The sequence below is a fragment of the Eimeria necatrix genome, genomic scaffold (genome assembly GCF_000499385.1).
Source record: "Eimeria necatrix Houghton genomic scaffold, Enh_scaff24, whole genome shotgun sequence".
Taxonomy (NCBI): Eukaryota; Apicomplexa; class Conoidasida; order Eucoccidiorida; family Eimeriidae; genus Eimeria; species Eimeria necatrix.
The window spans coordinates 154,801-174,950 of NW_013655200.1; the positions used below are offsets into that span (position 1 = coordinate 154,801).

The window sequence follows — 20,150 nt, forward strand, 5'->3', positions numbered from 1 at the left end:
TCTAACCGTAGCAGTCTGCGGGGCTGCAAGCGTGCAGTGCTATTCCTGCCCGTTTCCGTGGACTCTCTCAACTATGTTGCCCGCTGACCCGATGTGGGTCAGCGTTTGTAACAACCCACTCTACTGAGGCGGCACTGCACTGCAGAGGCACCTCACCACAACGGGCTGAACAGTTGGGCGGCGCCCCCACACGACTTTTGGGGAGACGCTGACATTCTGGTGTCCTCAGTGGTGGTCTCAATAGTCTTGGGAAGCGCTTGCTTCCTTGCCCTTCCAGTTACGACCAAACTTGATAAAAGATGAAACTTCTGAATACTTGCTCAGTCAGACGGCAGGAAGTCTTAATGGTACCTCACCGTTAGCAGATGGACGCTTAAATCTTTGAGTTGCCCAATGCACAAACTCCCGCTGCCCTTTATCCTTCTACGCTCCATGCATCACAGCCTCCTTGATGCTCTTGTGGAGAGAGTTTTTGTGAAGATGCCTCTTGGCACTCTGTATCCGTTGGAGACAAATCCCTAGGCTTTATTCTTGCTTCGCCCGGTCTGCCGATGGTTTTACAGCAAGCGGTAGCTGCATGGCTTTCTACACTCCTCGCGTTGAGAGGCGGGACACACCTGCTCGGCCCTCTACCATAAGCAGGCTTTAAGGTCTTCTCCTTTTCGCCAAATGAAGTAAAATTCCTCTGTCCATCTCTGTGCGCCTTCCATAGGAGGGATGTCCCGAGCGAACCCGCAGCGAGCGCCACCATGAAGCTACCAACCACGAGGTTGCCCGACAGCACAGAAGCAACTCCCACTCCAACCTTCACCGTAGACCAAGCGCAGCCCAACTGCAGAACCAATCCGCAAAATTTGCGCATTAGACAAAACAGAAGATTTATGTAAAACAATCTGGAGGCGGAAAAGAAAGCCTTCTGGTCAGCAAATTCTCAAAAATTAACACTAGTGATAGACATGGCTGGCATAAAGCAGGGAAATGCATTGTTGAAAAGACGTGAATTTGATGCGTAGGGTTTGCGCAAGGTAGGGAAAACAAAAAAGCCTTATGGAGATATCTTGTGGGATTCACTGCAAGAGTACTATCCCGTCGTGCTACCTCCGGCCTAAACTTCGGTGGCCCGAGTTATGTTTTTAAGGTCGCTTTGCTTTCCTCACCTCAGGCCCGCTTAGTTGGACGATTTCGTTTATATGATGCTGCAACTCGGCAAAAGTTTTGGCAGAAGTGACGCCTACTGAGTGCTTGGCGAGCTCACGGCTGACTGCTTGCACGTCTTCGACGACCGCTCCCTGCACCTGTTTGACGCAATCAAGAAATTCTCTTAAGGTGTCGTCAACACCGTTCACATTCCCTTCAGCTGCTTTATGTAATTCATCAAGCGCTCCGTCCAACTGGCATAAGTCGGGATAGAAACTCTGTTGTGTTGAGTTTGCCCCGGCAGTTTCATCATCCCACACATCCGACTGGGGTTCACCTGCATTGTCTAGCCCCACATTTTTGTTCTCCGAAGCATCTTTCGCCGCAGTTACTGCAGAAAACTTCGCTGGGTAGGCTGCCCTCATGTAGCGACTGGCAATCCGGCAGGGGAGGACCCCGCATTGTTTCGCATCATTGCGCTGTTCAGAGAAGTTGCTCGGTTGGTCTTCAGCCGGGCAACGGCGACGAGGAATATATCGTGATACATTGACACATTTCGATATCATTGCAGGAGAAGCGTCAAGCAAGATAACGTGGTGATGCGGCCTTGATAGCCTGCTGCCCGTCGACTAAGGGCACTACTAGCACCACCAATGTGCTGCAAAGGCTCGCAAAAAAGTGGCCCAGTTCTGGCTGCGGGCCTTGTGCGTCTGCGTAAACTGAGAGGCTTGAAAAATGGTGTGGGAGGAACGCATTTATTTCTTTTTCGGGGTCAACAGTAACGAATACAACAAACCTATGAAGGCTTTTCAACCCTTGAGCCTGTTAAGCATTGATTCGACTGAGGTCATGGCCTTCTTCTTCAGATTTCCAGAACGTTAGATAAGTTGACAGGAGAAACAGAATTGCACAAAAATGCGATTGGCGCTACGCGCAGCATTTACATTTCAGCGGACTCGAGAAACACATCTCCTTCCGCCTTATGTATCGCGCTACGCTTGCCTTTCCTGCTTCCACAAGTCGCCTCCCAGCAAAAATGAGCAATTTAAAACCCTACTGTCCAATGTTGTGGGCTGTGAGGGTTGTTGGGAATGTAGGAGAGAGCAGGAGGGATACGGGCTGCAGGCCCTCGGCTCCACTGTTGGCATGTGACAGCAAACAGTTGGGTTTGAAATGAGTAAACAAATTCATGTTCGTAGTCTCAACATCCGTTCAGTATATAAAGCATGCAAATGTGTCAACATAGCGCTATTTAGAGGCAATATTATGCATGCCGATCCTTAAGGGGCCGAGTACTACAAATACAGCGAGGTAAGCTGATATCGACACTACGCGTTCCGACGTGTTCACTGTCAAGAAAACGAGCCTTACAAATACCTTCAGAATACAAATTCATTACTTTCAAAGGGAAAAATGTTTCAATGAGTGAGCGAGTAAGTGGACTAAATAGTGTCGTGCTGAATTTGTCCACCAGTGGCATGCCGGTGGCCCACAGACTCAAAGTTGCTCGGTTAGGTTACTTCAAAGTATCTCCTAGCGTTTCACTGTTATGGCAGTTTTTAGCTATTGATATATGTGGCGACACTAGTGTGAAGCGGGCCCGCAATTTCTGTCTGCTGCCAGGTAAAATTGCTTCTGTGGTAGCACTTGCGTTCTGCGCTAGAAACGCGCAGGACTCAAGTCACGTGGTACTGATTGCCAGAACTCATTGGAAGCTTTAACTACAACTTACCGCATGAAGCAATTGTTAAACAAGAGGAAAAATATATCAGCTTGGAGCTAATACAGTTCCAGTACGTTTTACCTATTCGTTGCCCGGTGTTGAGTGACGGAGGCTCAGCACCTGGGCCACGACTCCCGTTATACTGAAGAACTCTGCAGCTCTGAAATCTTCCACTACTCGGGTTTAGGCCACAGGACTCCTGATGCCGACCGTATATGCTGCGAATGTACATCGCTACACAGCGAAGTGCCTTCCCTCGAGGGACTTATCGTGCCATTTGCTCATGCCAATGATTACTTTTGTCAGAAGCTGCTACTTGCCCACTCAACAAACCATCTTAGGCACCATTTCCCTTGTGTAGCCGGGCTCCTTGGCCCCTAGGACTCTACTGTCCTTAACCACTGCAGTTTCGTTCTAGCTAGTGCGATTTTTACTCACCACTCATTACACTGCAGGACGCGCCTTATGCTGGCAATGTGCACTAACTAATACTAGAAAGTCCGTTTGTAAAGGAACAATAGCTTTTGATAGCCATTATGCGCTCCATGTACTGCTCACAATGGACTTAGAGAGCCAACTGGTCAGTCTCTGGTAGCTTCGGCCCCTTCAAATACACATGTTGCGGCCGATGTGACGATTAGTGGTAGAGTAGCAGCACCTTAGTGCTGCTACTCTACCACTAATCGTATGAGCCTAGGCTTATTGCACCCTGCAACATTGAAATAGTGCCATTTTGTAGTGTAGTGCGGCCTTCTCTTTTCTCTACGTCACGCTGAGAATAATGCTAGACTTCAAAGCAGCTCTAATTATCTGCTGCTTTTTAGTAGCAACGCCATTTCACTGCCCTAAGGGCGACTAGCATCCCCAAAACCTAGTCTTCTCTCGAGATGCAGGGTCCCCAGAAGATTGGATATTCCCGTGAATGTACAATTTTTTTCGAATCTGAGCTGATACAAAGGGAATCATAGTCTTCGCAACCTGTAAACACCTTAAAAATTATAATTCCAAGTATATCGCCCCACTGCGCTTTGCCAATAAGTTTTTCGTCAGATCTACAGCAGGTATGAAATTTCAATTGAGAAAACAAACTATTGCTATTACAGATCATCCACCTACTGAAACGGCTACGCGGATGCCACAGTTTTAACGTTGTGAGGGGGACTACGTTCCCAAAGCATCTTTGACTTTTTCCTAGAAAGTTTCAGCGCAAAGTGGAGTGCCACAAGCTGCCAGTCTGAAGTAGCCTGCGTTGCTGTAAGGAAGCATGAATACGCATGGCTATTCCCGTCGAATACAGCGGATACAGCACGTAGCCTTGCGTGAGGCATATTTTTGTCGTTCTCATCAGCAGAATGTAAACGACGCTCTAGCGTCGATTGGCTGAGTTCCATCGTGAAAAACCCGGCAGTGGCCGGCCCAAATGTGGCATATCTGTGTAATTCAATGTATTGAACAATAGCGCATCTCTTAATTTGACCCTTCTGGATATGAAAACATCTTTCTAGGTGAATGGTTTGGCTATTGAAGCACCACCTTAGATGAATGCGTAGCTGTCATTAGTGCTCCTTCATGAGATTACTCTTGCAACTGCACGATAGGTTTCTTCTCTGCTTTACAATTTCCCTTACCGCTCCGCGATTTTCGAGCAGTCCGGGAGGCCAGTAATTTACATGCTTGTGCACTGCGGCCAATTACGGTGCGGCGGTTAGGAGTTTCGCTTTTCCAGAAGCTAGCCAGGCCACAACGCACAAAAGCGGTAGCAGGCTGTAACACCAAGCAACGGCTCAGCGAACTAGAGAAGATCGCAGGGAAGAAGCTCCAGGGCAAGAATGTACTGTGTTGAAGTGCCAGCTGGATGCTGTACGAAGCGTCGAGTAGGCGATTAAACCATCCTTGTGTTCCGTTAATCGTCGAGCTCGTGGATGGAGCCTTATGGTAGCCCACTTTCAATGTCTCAAAGAACCTGGTAAGGCCTACCCACAATAGGTCGAGATGCGGCTACGAAGTAGAGAGACTGAGCGGCTCCCCGTCAACGTAGTCTCGTGAGAAGGGGCATGAGCTCCCCCACTTCTCTTCAATTGCACTTAGCGAGCCCTTGCTGTCACTAAGAGGGGAAATTTACCAGATATACAGGCGACGCCGCGTACCGCTATGTCTTTATTCAATTTATCAGCTCTACTGCCCGCTTCTTTTAGTGCATGCGTAGCCTGTGCAAGCAAGCGCATATCATACCGGCATTCAACTGTGAGGTCGGAAAGTATACGACTTCACGTTGCTCCATTTTTTAATAGCGAACCATTACGTTGCTTACATGGATACTCCTCTTGAAGATCGCAGTCCTCTTGAACGCAGATGACACAGCGGATGCATTCAGTTTTCTTCAACAAGTCAAAAGCTTCGTTGATCTGCGTAAAGTGCATGCTGTGGGTACAGTACTTATCCAACCTACAGAGGAGAGCAATTCATTCCATAAGGTGCCAAAATACACAGGAAATTCTGAATTGCAAGATGCTCACTAGATGAGCATAGAAGCAACGGCGACAAAACAAAGGGCCGCACTCTCGCTACAGTTCGTCAGCAAAATAGCAGGGGTAACGCAGGAAACAAGAATGGCGGTATGTGGCTGTATGACGGCATTAACACAGGCAGCACGATCAAGACCCACGACAGCAGCAAGTCAGTGCCCGACAATAGACTCAACAATAACAACAGCAACGGGTGCCTCAGCGTTCGCGCTGGACGCTGGGAACTGGCGACTACCAGTGAAAATGCTTGTGTCAATGTTTACTGGAGCTCTCCGCTGATAACTCTCTGAGCAAGCTTTGGTATATCCTCTCTCGACCTCCAGCCACCAAAGACAGAGCCCTTGAGTTGCCGTCCCACAATAAAATGGTACGGCCTTGTGCTAATCTCCTTCCCGGCCTCGCCAATTCTACAGCACCCAAAAAGGCTAGTCAGTGGAAGAGCACCTTTGTTGCCCAGTCTATGCTTGCTTGTTTGAAAATGCATTTTTGCTTCTACACCTGATTCATGTTCTCTAGCTTCAATTAAAAGCTTGTAGATGGCATTAAAAAGATGGTAAGGATTGTATAATTAATGCGAGCCCTTACCCAACGATAACTGCGAGTCCCCATCCCTTGCAAGTTGATTCTACCGCATTGCGCATTACAGTTGTGTTGCCAGTGCATTCAAAAGCATAGTCTACGCCGCCTGCAGTGAGCCGGACGCGCATATGCCATGCAACTACACAGAAAAGTTTGTCTCAACTATTATTGTCTTGAGGCTTTGCTACCTGGGTTCTCTGTGTTTGATATAGACGCTGAGCTCACCGTCTGTCATCTCAATAATGACCTCTTGGATGGGCTTGTCGTATTTTTTCGGGTTGAGGAAATGGGTTCCTCCAAACTGCTTTGCGACTTCCAGCTTATGCTCGTTGATATCCACACATATTATCTCTTTGGCGCCAGACAGATACGCTCCCTCTACGCACGCCAGTCCGACGCATCCGAGCCTGCACGCCGCATATCATACGCGTCTAGTTTCATTCATGAAGCGCTTCGAAAGCGAAAGGGCTGTTTCACAGGATTGGTATCAAAGGGCGGATCATTCTGTGCACTAAGCATTCACCAGCTCTACGCCCCAACAGAACGCTGCACGTGATCTAGGTGTTGTAAGCACGGCTGTTGCGCAATAACGCGTTTGCAATATTTCAATTTGGGCAATTACCCGAAAACAGCAACTGCTGAGCCTTTTTCGACCTTTCCTGTGTTCATCGCAGCGCCCATGCCGGTTGCCACTCCACATCCCAGAAGGGACATCTGTTACACAAAGGAGCAGAAACACGAGATATCTTGCTCCTCCGCAGATCTGTGCCCTCAGATCTTGGGCTCCATACTTCATGGTGTCAGAGCTTAGGTTCCATACTGTATGAGCTACAGAGATTTTGCTGGGTAAGCCTCATTAGCCGGATGCATAGCGTAATCAAAAACACAGCAACAGCACCTCGTCGCTAGTGTACTTCCTCCGGCCAGCCAAGAGCCGATAGACTTACACGGCTCATGGGGCTTTCCGGAGGAATTACGGCTACACATTCTTGGGGAACGACTGTGTACTGCGAAAAACTGGACACCTCAAGGACAGAGCAGAAAGAGCAATCACGATGAGCCTCATGTGAGTTCAACTGCACGATAGATGCTTTTAGAGGTCCAGTGGCTCTGAAATTATGGTGGCGTAGCTAACCTGGAAGTTCCCATGAAGTGGTGAATCGGCTGCCCATCCTTCGTAGTAAAGCGCGAAGTATTGTCGAGTGGCATTACACCTTTCACAAAAGCCTCGAGGAACTTCCCACACATGTTTGTTCTGTGGCACTCGTATCCGCGGCACGTTCTGCATTTTCTGGCCTTCCTGTCCTCAGGGAAGCACTGCGGCTGCACGTTTGTTTGGCACAAAAGTAGCAACACTCGTTACTTCGACCTGCACGTTCCGTGTTGCTGTGTTTGCCTCAGATAAGATGTTACTTCTTGGTAACATTAAGGCTACGGCTTAGTAATTCTTGTAAACTTTGTTGCTGGTCTGTGGAGCACCTCAGCAACTGCTCACCTCCCAGAGAGGAATAACCTTATCTCCAGGCTTGCAGGTAGTCACACCTTCTCCGATAGATTCCACCTCTCCACATGACTCATGACCGAGAATGCAAGGGTACACACCAGTGGGATCTGCGCCTCGTTGAGTGATCTGGACTCAAAGCACATTTTCGGGTAGGGGAAAGGAGATCAGCTAAGCCAGACCAAAGAGACATCTGTTGCAAACAACGTAGAGCCCCTGCCCGTAAAAGCAAGCTACAATAAATCTGTGAATTTAAAACAGAAAGTGCACTAGCGCTCACCTCATCAGTGTGGCATGGACACGCGTAAAGAATTCTAATGCGGACTTCGCCTTTCTTGGGAGGAGCTACATTCACCTCCATAATCTGTACCAGGGCAGACCAACATTGCTACACAGCGTCCGTTAGTCCCATATGGTCGTCAGTAGTTCAGTGCCTTGTGAATTTCATAGCGGCTCCCAAAAAATGCAGCGTGTGGTACCCAACCGCTGAGAGGAATGCCTATAATTCGGTCTGTAGAGCTGAAATATCTGCCAAAATTTGCCCGACTGTGTTGTTCTCGCATTAATTCCACTTTCACAGGGATCGCTTACTTCAAATGGCTGGCCCGGAGCCATTACAACCGCCGCCTTGCAGACGATCGTTTGTGGAAGGTCACTCATTTTCAGTTCAAGCCTAACGCCTTACCCAGCAATGTGTATTTCAGCATAATGAGTGGACTAGAAATGATTATCTATCCCACTATGTTGCAGTAAGGAGTTTCATCCGAAGACAAGAGCGCCGAGGAGCAGCCATGCAACGCAAGACGAGAGCTGCGCTGCTAGTAACGGTAGTAACCCCGCGTACAGTGAACATCCAGAGTTCCATCCAGTTTTCTGTCTGTCGATTTCTTTTGGTACGAGCCAGCCAATGCGTTTCTTGTTTTGTATAAATTAATTTTGCACTAACATAGTGCTGGCCAAATTATAAAGGCTGTCATAGTGGCCCGGCGTGTCCGTCGTCGTGTTCTCGCCACCTACCCTTTATTTCGCCGGCTTAACTGCTGCGCTGCAGTCTCTATTTTGCTTTCTTCTTCGCTTTAGCTGAAATGATACATGGTAAAAGCTGATGTATTTGTGGCTAGTGCGTAGCAGCCGTTTACGTTCAATAGACTTGAATGCACGCTGGCAGTTAAAAAACTACGGCGCCTGCCCGCCCCACAAACAGTAATACATTCCATCCACAAGCGCTGCATACACTCACCACACTAAAATCTATTTTCAGTAAATCTGATCTGTTTAACGCCAAAGCCTCTATGCACCCGCGGGAAGCTCCGAAAGGTCAGCAGCAGGCCATTCTCCGTTGCGACCGGGCGTTCTCCTTGGCGGGTTGAATTTGATGATAGTAAACACTATAAAAGCTGTTTCTGCTTATTCCAGTTAGAAAAGCTGATGTGTGCACGCGAACTGACGGCCGTACATGCCGAAGGGTGCGCTAGTGCTTCACGACCCAGCAAGCCCTGGCTTGCTGGGTCGTCACTGCTCTGTATAGGCGTTCAAACACGAACGAGGAAGCGATGTGCATGGGTGGGGACAAGTTGTGTAGTTTGGAACCAAGGATTCCTCATGGCAGTGTAAAACCACTCAGACTCCCCACTTTTGTACTTCTTTGGGCGCATTAGCCCTTCGAAATTCCGGCATTGGACTTTTGTCTGCCTGCAGCAGTCTCTGACCGCCTGGAGGAGCTTGCCCCTTCTCTTCGAGCAAAACAAAAGTTTTAGTCCATGCTTTATTTTGTTTGTTGCTTTTCGGTTTGAGGTGCTAGTGAACAACGGGACAAATCATATGGTGGCTCAATCTGAACAGAAGGTGTTCAAGAGCTGCATAAAAAGTGCCTGCTCTTCTCTTCAATGAATGTTTCGTGGGAGTTGACGTGCTCAAATACTGCATGAAGAAGTGTCTGCTGTGTCATTCAGTGAATGCGTCGCGGGAGTTGGTGCTGAGGAACGCGCCGCACAGCCCAAGCCCGCTTGTTCCATTGCCTCAGTGAACATTCTAGACCAACTTCTGCTGTTCCTTAGTCTCGCGTTTTTCTTCATTTGCCTTCGGTAGTCCACTATCGTAACATACTCGTCATTATTCCTCCGCGGTCTGTGCCGCACCTACTGACTTGTAGCTCCCTCATGCAGTTCTACACTGCAGTGCATTAGCAAAGAGTACAAAACTTTCATGCTATATGGTAGAGTTTGAATAATTCAGGATATACAATACGCGCAAACTGGTCAAAAACGCGTTACTTGAGTGAAACATTCCGCGCCGCGTTGTTCCTCCCCACTACAAGCGGCCAGTGTTCGCTTCCCATTACTGCGCCTCTTAGCCACTCCTAGCTCATTAGTACAAAAATGCCAACATCAGATAGATATTCTCAGCTGCTTCTTTGGTCCTGTGAATCCCCATGAAGCCTTGACGCAGAACAGGCCCCAAGAGCTTGCCTAAGGGGTCCGCTTTGGAGAGCCAAAGTGCTATCACCCTTCCCCTGGCTTTGCAAACCCTGAAATATTCCTACGATGCGCTTATGAAAACTACAGGAGGCCAGTATGACATACTGGCTGGTGTAGGCTAACCGAAGACAATGCAATCAGCCACCGGTACTGGCGGAGAACAACTCGATAGTGGCTGGATGGTCTGCTAGCGGTCCTTCCCCGAAGTATGCGTATGAACAATGCTTGCATCAAAGAAGATTCGAAAAAGCAAACAACCGCGTCGATTACGCTTGCCGTTCTTACGAATTTCGTTGCGCATGGCCTGTATGAGCGAAGCCACAGAGCCACTGGCGCCCGCAGCTGCATGCTCCACTACAGAGCCTCTCCTGCCCTTTCCCTTTGACAAAAAGAAAAACAATTGCAAATTAATGATGATTTGCATTTAACGAATCTTCCCTGGTAGGGCAGTTTCCTTCGGGGAGAAATGCAAGAGGCACAACCTCATACCTCGCAGCCCCAGTTTAGGCAAATGGGCCGTAGCGTCGAGCTGACATAGAATAAGGACCAACTTGTTTCTGTGGCAAATACGCTTGGAAATTGACTGTTCATCGGGCGAATTGGTAGAGAAGCTTCCATTCATACGCTGTATGGCACTGTATGGCACGCCCCTCGGCATCAAGGGGCTTGGGCCTGTTCGGAATGCCGCCAATTAGTATTTTCTGTCAGTCGGCGTCTTCACTGATGCATCAATGGGAAACTCGTGCTCCCCAGGCTGCATTGCTGCCACCCCGGCCCACCGACGCGGAGTTGATGACATTCGCAGGTACTACAAGATAGGTCGCATCATAGGCTGCGGCTCCTTTGGCCAGGTACGAGAATGCATCGACAGGGAAACTGGCCAAGCCTATGCTGTGAAAGTGATGGAGCGGCGTATGAGTGGCAAGGATAAGATGACTCCTGGCCGGCCTTCTAACGAAGCTATGATACGCTCGGAGGTGGACATTCTCAAATCATTGAACCATGAGAACATTGTAGCGTTTGTAAAGTTTTTTGAAGACAAGCATTGTTTTTATGCCATCCTTGAAAAGTGCGACGGTGGCGAGCTCTTCCATCAGATTGTCAGCCGCAGGCAATTTACTGAAGAAGATGCGTCAGCCCTTTGCAGACAAATGGCATCAGCTCTCGCCTACCTTCACGGTCAGGGCGTTGTCCACCGCGACGTTAAGGTACGATGACCAAATGTAACTTTCCGTGACCAGCAGGGGCCCACTGGGTGCTCCCGTCAGGTTCCATTGCGGTGGTGATCAGATTTCACGGCTGCCCCGTTATTTGTAGTGTATGCAATTTCCCTGCAGTAGAGTAGCTCCTCTCAGTTTTGTGCTGCTCATGTGTTGCGATCTCTGACACTTTAGGCGGAGAATTTTCTTTTTAAGAACAAGGGACCCGACTCTGTCATCAAGCTTATTGACTTTGGAATGTCCGCACGGGTGAGCGGCGTTTCTGCTGCGCGCTGACGCTTCCCTGGCTTATTTGTGCTCAGTCTGGGCTGCAAGTTCGGGATTCCTGCTATGAATTTTTAACTTTCTTTCCATTTGCGTTTGTTGCCACAGTTACCGGAGTGCGGATACCTAACGGACCTCTGCGGAAGTCCACACTACATATCTCCTGAACTGATTAGGTAGCTAACCTGCAAACTACAGCGCTCCTTATCAGTTAGGCAGTGCTTATCAAGTTTGTTAATTTTGAAAGACTTAACTACATGAAGAGCGTATGAGCGGTTATGCCTACAGCAAACGCTACGACCAAGGGGCGGATATGTGGGCGTTTGGAGTAATGATATACTTGATGCTTTTCGGAAGATATCCGTTTGAAGGAAGCAAGGCCAGTGCTATTGCAGTAAGCTCGCAGCTCCGTTTGACAAAATCACTTTTCGCTGCAGAGGTGTATTGCATATTATTTCAGCCAGTTCAGCTCTTTGCGCTCACCGAAAGGATGCCTGTTTCGTGCAGAGGGAGGTGCAAAACAAGCAGCTCAACTGGTCGCGAGCTGCTTGTCCATTTTTGACGGATGCTGCGATTGATTTCCTGAGCCGCTTGTTGGACAGAAACGAAAAGACGCGACTCACTGCAGCACAAGGTGAGGCTGGAGTCTACATCTTTCAGGTAGACCTTCGCGGAGCCGGCGAACGACCATGTTTCTTGCTGTTCATAGTTCTGACCATTGTTACATTCTCCTCAAATCTGTCGCGTGCTGGTGTATTTTACGGGATGCGTGTGAGTAATGGTGTCCTTGCAGCCTTGGCGCATCCGTGGATATCACAGCCATCACCGGACAAAGCGATGTCCGTGATTGGCAAGGATAAGCTGGAGCTAGCCCGGTGAGTTGCCTGTTATAGTTGTGTAGTTTGCCGTCTTTTGCTAGCGCCAGGCTAGCAGACAAATGTGAGGATTAGGTGCCAGACAGCCTGAAGATACTGCAACTACAGCCATGAATCCTGGGTCAGCCTGGTTACCCTTCCTGTGTTCTTTGAACTGTTTCGCTTGCTGTGCAGACGGCTCTCTGTTGATTGCGAACACCAGGGTAGTCAGGCATCCACAAAAAAGAATTTTAAGATTGACAAGGCCCCCAGACAGGTGCCGCTGCTGACAGTTACAGCTGCTGACCGCTGTGCTGTGCCGAAGCGTATGCCCAGGGACTTACGAGTTCCCGTGCCTGCGTCTTAAGGACGCCACGTGCACGTACTATTTGCTAAAACACGTGTGGGGATTCTGTTAATATGACTGTGCGCCTCAGCATAGTCGCCATCAACTGGCAGACGGCATCGACGGCAGTAGCCGGAACCAGAACGGAGAGTTCGACTCAGGATAAGGGGCAATTAGTGTTTGCGGGGAGACAATGACCGGTCCGTTGGAAATGAAGAGTTGATTTGCCCATTCGGCATATGTGGCTGTTTCCTTGTGAAGTATTGTGTGCAAAGGCAGGCGCCCAAACGTGGGCGACTGCTAACCTCCGACAACTAAAGTGGTGGCGGAGTTACTATTTTTTTGGGGTCTGACATTACTGATGTGCTGGGAGATCATGGCCCAGGGAGGGGAAGACTATCTTTGCTCCACGACTACGTATTCCCGCCTGCCCGTCAAACTACACTGGACCATAATGCCTCCGCTGCAGTAAAACGCACCCATTCACGGCGCGGTGGTTGAGGTATCTTGACAATGTGTGGGAGTCAAGAAGCACCGGTACATGTCCTTGGCGTGTCAGCAGGTGTGCTTCGGTCGCGTGAGTGGTTTCTGTATGACGGGTTGGTCATGGGTTGCTGCGCAATGTACAGGCAGGCAGGCGCCTAGTAAAATAAAACAGCATGATTGTGGGCGCCAATCCCTTCTACGCAACCCACTCCTGTTCCGTCTGCCGCACACGTCGTCGGTAAACCTTGGTTTTTCCTGCCAGCAGATACTCTGCGGGTATCTGGGGCGGTGGCCTCCGCGCAGCGGTGCCTGGCGACGCTGCTCTCTTTTGTTGACGATCATAGAGCTTCTTGTCTTTTGCCTGCTTGTGAGGTGCAACAAATTCCTCTGACTCAGTACTCAGCTAATGGGGCATCGCCTCACGCGCTACGTCGTTCAGAATTTCGCATCTTTGGTAGCACATAGGTGGCTGATATCACCTGAAAACCGCGCTTGTGACATGCAGCCCATCAAAAATCCACCATGCGGATTCATGGAGTCATTTAGAGCAGTGCAGTGCAGTGCACTTGAGCACCAAGACAATTCCGAGAATTGCACAGCAATGTTTCCAAAAAGCAAAGCATAAACCATTAAATTGTACACGCATCCAGAGCACGCACCAACAACAAAGCTAGCTACGCACAATGCCAGGCAGGAGCGCAGCGGCAACGAAGATGCTGGGCTTGGCGGTCTCCTGCTGGCCAACGTATACGTTTGGCGTCAAGCTTGGTGAGCGGGGCCAGCAGTCACATCGGATCAGGAAGACGACCAGTATGTGGCGTGCAGTCCCACTGCATTCTAAGCTTCCGACAAGGCACCGGAGCATCTTTCTGTACGTTTTCCCTCTAGCGCGACCCCGAAGGAGGCCGTCTCGCGTAGTCGTCTTCGCGTTCCCTGTCGTGATAACGCGGGGGGCGGGCGTCCCTGTGGCACAGTACGCATGCGTCCCTCATCATAAGCACATTGTGTCACTGTGGAGCGCAAAACAAACAGAACGAGGCTCGAGGCACGTGACTGCCAAGGAGGCAACATACCATGACATGCACGCATGGACCATCATCCGCACACGTGTATCCTTAAGTGTCAGTCTTCCCGAAAGACCAACAAAGCAATCATTACAGCGAAGTGATGTGGGTTACGTCTGTCACGCCATCTACTTGTCTTCTCGCGACCCTGGGGCTCTCTTGGCCAGCCACTGCAGTGCTCTTCTACAGAGTGCCTCGCGCCTGGATGTGATACCGCTCATTTCCAGCAGACGGCTTCGACCGCGCCGCTCTTGGTCACTGCTTCTCTGCCAGCCTATTAATACGCTTTAAGCCTCTGGATTGATCAGCACCATTTCTCTCATTCCTTGGGTGGCTTTCAGAGAGGCGCCTTTGGCTTGGCATTGCACATTTCTCTTTCATTTCGCACTTGACGCGTTCGCCTCAGCACGGTGGGACTGGAGTGTCACGACAGCGTTTACTTCCGACGCCGCGTTCTAGTTAAATTAGTCATTGGTTGTTTCAGGCAGGCAATTCATTTCTCGCGCATGCCCACTAGCTCGCTCACTCTGGCGGATAGCGGTAACGGTCGCCGCGGTAGCCATCGTAAGGCCGCGACCGGCTCCTGCTGCGGCCCGCGCGGGGGCGTCTCTCGTCCTCCATGCCCTTATACTCTCGTCGCCGGTCTTCTGGCCCTCCGTAGCCGTCGTCGTAGCCGTCGCGGCCTCGCCTCCCGTAAGAGTCGCCGTTCCCTCGATAGCCTCCGTCATACATTTGGCGGTCTCGTTCATACCGCCCTTGCCGGCCATCATAGCGGCTACCTCCGTACCCGTCGCGCCCTGGGGGCCCACGGCCCATCGGGGGGCTTCCCCTGTAGTACCTGCTGCACCGCCAAGCACGCGCACTAGTTGGCAATATAAAAATTTCCAAGACCAGCAACAGTTGCAGCCAGAGTCACACATAATGGCTCAGGGAGGGGCCCAAGGCACAAAGAGGGGCGAATCTTTTTGGTGGGGGAAGTCATTGCAAGACCCAGTCCCGTCCTATCGAAGCTGTGTCCACTCAAATGTCAAGGACGCACCCGTTCTGACGCTCGGCAAGTATTTTCCTCATTGTGTGGGGCTGCAGGAGACGCGCAATTGAGACTACACAAGCAAATGCTTAGTGGCAGGCAAGGACTGCGAACTTCTGGCCTAGTCACTGATATACATGTGTAGGGATACGGAAAAGGGGTGACTCAGTGTTGGCAGGGGCAAGCAAGCAGCGCCATATAGGCCGTGTTCGCTCACCGACTTCCGCCTGTCTTGCGCAATTATCACCGAGAGTTCATTGCCATCTAGGACGTATCTGTCGAACTCGCGCACGGCATCTTGGGCATCCTTCTCGTCAAAGTATTCCACGAAACCAAAACCTCTGCGGCATGCAAAAGAACCAAAAAGCGGACACGCCAGAGACCCATAATTCACTGCAGACACTCAGAGAAGTGCAGAGACGCAAGGCAATTGACACGGCGCTGCTTTTTTGTGATGGATCTGCAGATGCTACGCTTCCATGCGCATCAAAAGTATCACTGGTGAAGAGGAGGGTCAGGAGGGTCAAGGCGTACCGGGGCTCCCTCGTAGTATGGTCAATAGGCAAATATACATCCTTAACACGCCCAATCCTCTCAAAGATTTCGCGGACTTTTTCAGGAGTTGTTTCATAGCGCAAATTGCGCAGAAGGAGAGAGCAGCCGCGATTTGCCATGGTGCAAAAAGCGGGAAAAGCGTGACGACAGATCTACCTGTTGCGACACCGGCCACCACGTCGACGACGAGCCTGCAAGTTACAGCTCTAGTTTCCTCAGCTCCCTCCACTTCTCGGGTCCTGTAAATCCCTTTATGAAAATGATTTTGGTGGGTGGTGCTTGAAGAAATCCTGGGGAGACTCCCAAGAGGGCCGGGAAAAAATCATGCCGTCCCAGTAGCCTCTACGCCACTCATACACCGTTGCGCGCGACAGAATACAACGCTTTCAAGGCGTGGCCGCCAAGTTTGAATTTAAGTGCGCATAGCTTCAAAAAAAAGTACACTTGCCCCTCTGTCCCTCGTTATTGGTGAAGACTCTCCTCAGGTCACATGCAACCTGGGGTACCCAAGGTAGTGGCTGATGGTGCAGCAACACATGCACCCGTGGATGCTGGGCCTGGCACGGACACTTTCACTGCGCTTTTAGGAACTTGCACAATATCTGATGAATATTTCTGAGGTAGGGCTAAGCCAAGAGAGCCAATGGGATGTACTGCCAGCTTCATAGTCTATGGATGGCGCCCACCGCATTGCATGCCGAGATACGGAAGAGCTAGAAACTAATGCGCTAAATAATGATCAGCAATTCATAGTTAGTTGCCCAGCGTTTACAGGTGCTGTCACGGCTTAGAAAGAGACAACAGCTGGGTGGGATGTCCGCAGCCCATACTTACGCCGACCTTGATACTTACGCCGACCTTGAATGCACGGCCCAGTTAAGTAAGTAGGCTTGGGATCTTTGGTACCCTCGAGCAACTAAAAGCGTGGCCCTATTCTGGGCAGCACGATTGTTTTTTCGCACAACATATGCAGAAAGCTCTGCAAAAGCTGGCTTGGGCCCACGGCGGTCTTGCGGGTTTGCCACTCTGGAAGGTTTTCTCATCTCAAACTTGAGGGTCGCTCGCGCTACGCGTAGCTCTTTTTTCGCGGAAGAGCCAAAGCGAAATTGCATCAGGGAATGGTTGGGGGCCTGCGCTTTGCGTATGTACTGTTGGCAGGCTTCACAGCCGTCCTGTAGAGTTCTGTTCGCCTATTTGACTTCATGGACAACTTTAGTAGCTTAGCCTATATATCTTGGTGTCTCAGATTATCACACTGACAGAAATTCTGTCGTAGAAAAACGGTAGACTAACTGTGAGCCTTTGCCTGCTGGCACACTCACCTTCTTCGTTATTACGTAGTTCTCTCTACTGGCTGAGGCGACGTTGATGATGACGCGGGACAATCCATGCACACCGTCGCCCCTTTCAGCCCCTCGCAGTTGTTCCCGCAAGGTGCAGTTTGGTGACTTGGCCGCAGCTGCTGCTCGCGTTTATGTTGGACGCTGTACGGCCTGCGGGTTAGAGCGCCTACTCTCAGCCCAGGCTGGAACGAAGAAACTGCTTGAAGGCAGTGGCCTTCTTCACAACTCCGGCAAAGAGCAGAAACCTATATGTGCCAATGCAGTGGCCTGCGAATTTGTTGCCTCCATCTCGAGATCATGCTTATCACGCATTCAGTCAGCACGAGCAGGGCAGGCTACTGCTGGCATACAGCCGGCAGAAAGCTCTCCCCAAGACGCATGCTCCGCCGTACAGGAGCTCTCTTGCAACTCTGCTTGTGTTGACAATATGGAGCCACAAGCTCCGCTGTTATCCCAGGAAAAGCCACTTGAACACAGTGCATCATCAACGAAATCGCATCAGAGCCTTGAGGAGCCTCAAGCTCCTGCTAGTCCTACCAACTGTGGAAATGCGAGTTGCAGTGTTGGTGGCCAGTCACAAGAAATAAACAATGGTGAGTTTAAAGATCTGTGGCAGCACTATTCAGATAAAGCATTCGAGTCATCTCATAGTTTGCTTAGAGGTCACGAATATGTACGAAGTGTTATAGTTGAAGACCAGGAACATGTTATAGGTATACACATTCCGCACTTCAAGACAAATCAGCGCTCAGGGCAATTAGTCAGCACTGGCAGAATGGATCTAGTGAGGGCATCATGCCTCGTGCCCTTGGAAGCATCACAATCTTGCATGCCACAGTCCGGCACCAGCAGGCGGCCCACGCCCAATTCAATTGGTTTGGCAAGACTTGTGGCTGCAAATACAGACGAAACAAGGGACCTGCCACCAACTGAGGAGCTCGCGGGTTCGCGGGCGGGCGCGATACGTGATGAGAAAGAAGAGTGGATAAAAAGTTACATGCAACTTTCTGAGAAGTACGTAGTCTGTACTGATAAAATAAGGAGTCCATAATATTCATAGAGTTCTGCTAAGGAATGGTAAATATTGAGCATCAAAATTACTTCTCGCGAATGCTTGTGCAGGCACAGAGACTTGTTCTACGAGCTAATTTCCCTACTGTCAGATGCCAAACTACCGCGCTGGCAAGTTAGTCTTGAGAGTTTTAACGCTTGCTTGCTCTATTCATTGCTTCCACCTGCACCTGTTCAGAGTGCATCCATGCAGCAGCATTATAGCTCAGGCATTCCGTCAACTGCTGTGATGGTGGCTGCTCAGCGTGACGCTCTCGGATTGGCTATCATTTCCTTCCGGCGCGAGTACGAAAAGGTAGGAAGGAAAGCCTCTTTGTGGAGTCATGACACATCTCCAGAAGATAAATTTCCTAACTTCCAAGGTCTTCCAGGTTCTTTTGCTCTTTCTTAGGCACTGCATGAGTTGGAAGGCGAAATTGAAAGCGTCCGTTCGTCTGTCAATCTGACGAGTACGTTAAGCATCTTTTTTAGGAGTGATGCAACGCAAACCAAGGCTTTGGGTTTTTGCACTGAGAGCTATTCTAAAGATTTTTTGGTGGTTTTGGCGCCGTTGGCCCATCATAAACAATGCAACATGGAGTTCGTGCCTCGAGCATTGATGTATGCTTTTCCAGAGGTGCAGTCATGCGCCAACCCAGGCGGAAATAAACTTGGCATCCTCTGCAATGCTGGGCTGATATCGCACCTGAAGGAGGCTTGGAAAGGCAAAATTCTTCACCTTGAGGACATGCAAGTAGGCATACAATGGCTGCATTTGCACAGAAAAGGTTTGCCGTTTAGAGTAGGTGTCTAGAGATTCTCCCATTTAGCTCGAAGAAATGTCTGTGCCTTCAGAACCAAATAGCGGCATCTCTCTTCAGCAATCCATATGCCACGTCGAAAACATTAAAAGATGCGTTGAAGAGCGAGCGAATCGTCTAAAATGAACCAGCATGTTGGAGCACGGAATCGGCCTCTCAGCAGTGAGTATCGCAGACTCAGAATGACTGTGGCTGGTGCCTCCATTGCAAGGGAAGTTTACTTCTCTTTGATCTAAAGGGATTCATGATGATCTCAAGGGCTCAAAGGCAAGCCTTCTCTCTAGGAGAAGCCAACGCTGTCATTCAGTAGAAACAGGCCTCTCACTGCTGCGGAATCATCGCAGCACGCGTGACAGTGCCAACTCAAGAATACGCAGGCAGATAGCAGCAAGAATAGAAAATGCCCGTTGAAAGGAAAACTGGAAAACGGTCATTGCTTGCAACTGCCTGCTATAATCGAAAATCCTTTAGCAGTGGTGTTTCCACTGTCCCATGAAATGAAAGATACAGAGAACAGAACCAAAAGTCAAGCTCCATATCGCTAACATTTTTGGCAGCTGAATCGAACAAAACAGAGAGCAGCTTGCGACATCGGGCTTAGGGAAACCAGCTCGTAGACTGTCTGCTGACGGCGGCGCACATTTCGAAATGTTAACTTGTAGGGTACGGTGTAACTCCTACCTTTTAAAGTGTTCACTGAACGTCGAGCAAATTCATTAATGCTCTATGGGCTGTGGACACAGAAACTTCCAGCGACGTTAAATTCACGTTGGGGTAGCATCCTGTCACTTGCCCCTACTTTTATATTTAGATAGCGACACAAAATGGCTGATCACTCTTCAAGGGTGTGCCACAAAGAATCAGGATTATACGGGTTTTCTTGGCTTTCTGGTGCTCCAGTAGTAGCTGATGCTTATAAGGGCTACTGCAAGGTGGTCGTTGCCAACTTGTATTCTCTTAGCTTTGCAACATAGCTGGAGCGCGCTGTCACGTAGAAAGTAACCTGGATTTTTGGCTCCTTCAAACCTCTTAAACCCGTGCTCTAGGCCATGCGCGCAGGAGCGAGCGATTGATATATATGCCCTAAGTGTATACTTGTCAACAAAACATCAACTACGTGCTATGAGCGCCAAATCAATTTCCGTTGAATGGCATATGGCTGGGAAAGATAAATT

At 49.7% G+C, this 20,150-nt stretch overlaps 6 protein-coding genes across 6 annotated transcripts; 3 read left to right on the forward strand and 3 right to left on the reverse strand.

Moving 5' to 3' along the window:
• Nucleotides 1-415: 415 nt before the first annotated feature.
• On the reverse strand, nucleotides 416-1,562 carry ENH_00034310 (hypothetical protein, conserved; the record flags this gene model as incomplete). The annotated part of the gene is made up of 2 exons (XM_013584974.1): nucleotides 416-832; nucleotides 1,158-1,562. The coding sequence occupies 2 exons, from the start codon at nucleotides 1,560-1,562 to the stop codon at nucleotides 416-418; spliced, it is 822 nt and encodes a 273-aa protein (XP_013440428.1).
• A 4,082-nt stretch (nucleotides 1,563-5,644) lies between these two features.
• Nucleotides 5,645-7,826, reverse strand: ENH_00034320 (alcohol dehydrogenase class III, putative; the record flags this gene model as incomplete). Its single annotated transcript, XM_013584975.1, has 8 exons — nucleotides 5,645-5,792; nucleotides 5,971-6,070; nucleotides 6,190-6,371; nucleotides 6,587-6,678; nucleotides 6,912-6,981; nucleotides 7,100-7,287; nucleotides 7,460-7,594; nucleotides 7,746-7,826. The coding sequence occupies 8 exons, from the start codon at nucleotides 7,824-7,826 to the stop codon at nucleotides 5,645-5,647; spliced, it is 996 nt and encodes a 331-aa protein (XP_013440429.1).
• Nucleotides 7,827-10,673: 2,847 nt separating this feature from the next.
• Nucleotides 10,674-12,792, forward strand: ENH_00034330 (ULK kinase, putative; the record flags this gene model as incomplete). Its single annotated transcript, XM_013584976.1, has 8 exons — nucleotides 10,674-11,150; nucleotides 11,337-11,411; nucleotides 11,535-11,602; nucleotides 11,715-11,820; nucleotides 11,934-12,060; nucleotides 12,220-12,301; nucleotides 12,476-12,557; nucleotides 12,718-12,792. The coding sequence occupies 8 exons, from the start codon at nucleotides 10,674-10,676 to the stop codon at nucleotides 12,790-12,792; spliced, it is 1,092 nt and encodes a 363-aa protein (XP_013440430.1).
• Nucleotides 12,793-13,996: 1,204 nt separating this feature from the next.
• Nucleotides 13,997-15,880, reverse strand: ENH_00034340 (RNA binding motif-containing protein, putative; the record flags this gene model as incomplete). The annotated part of the gene is made up of 5 exons (XM_013584977.1): nucleotides 13,997-14,075; nucleotides 14,703-15,017; nucleotides 15,216-15,256; nucleotides 15,424-15,547; nucleotides 15,741-15,880. 5 exons carry the CDS (start codon nucleotides 15,878-15,880, stop codon nucleotides 13,997-13,999), a joined length of 699 nt encoding a protein of 232 aa, XP_013440431.1.
• A 1,249-nt stretch (nucleotides 15,881-17,129) lies between these two features.
• ENH_00034350 (hypothetical protein, conserved) lies at nucleotides 17,130-18,566 on the forward strand (the record flags this gene model as incomplete). Its single annotated transcript, XM_013584978.1, has 3 exons — nucleotides 17,130-17,697; nucleotides 18,010-18,118; nucleotides 18,227-18,566. 3 exons carry the CDS (start codon nucleotides 17,130-17,132, stop codon nucleotides 18,564-18,566), a joined length of 1,017 nt encoding a protein of 338 aa, XP_013440432.1.
• Nucleotides 18,567-18,749: 183 nt separating this feature from the next.
• Nucleotides 18,750-19,096, forward strand: ENH_00034360 (hypothetical protein, conserved; the record flags this gene model as incomplete). Its single annotated transcript, XM_013584979.1, has 2 exons — nucleotides 18,750-18,908; nucleotides 19,010-19,096. 2 exons carry the CDS (start codon nucleotides 18,750-18,752, stop codon nucleotides 19,094-19,096), a joined length of 246 nt encoding a protein of 81 aa, XP_013440433.1.
• Nucleotides 19,097-20,150: the final 1,054 nt, after the last annotated feature.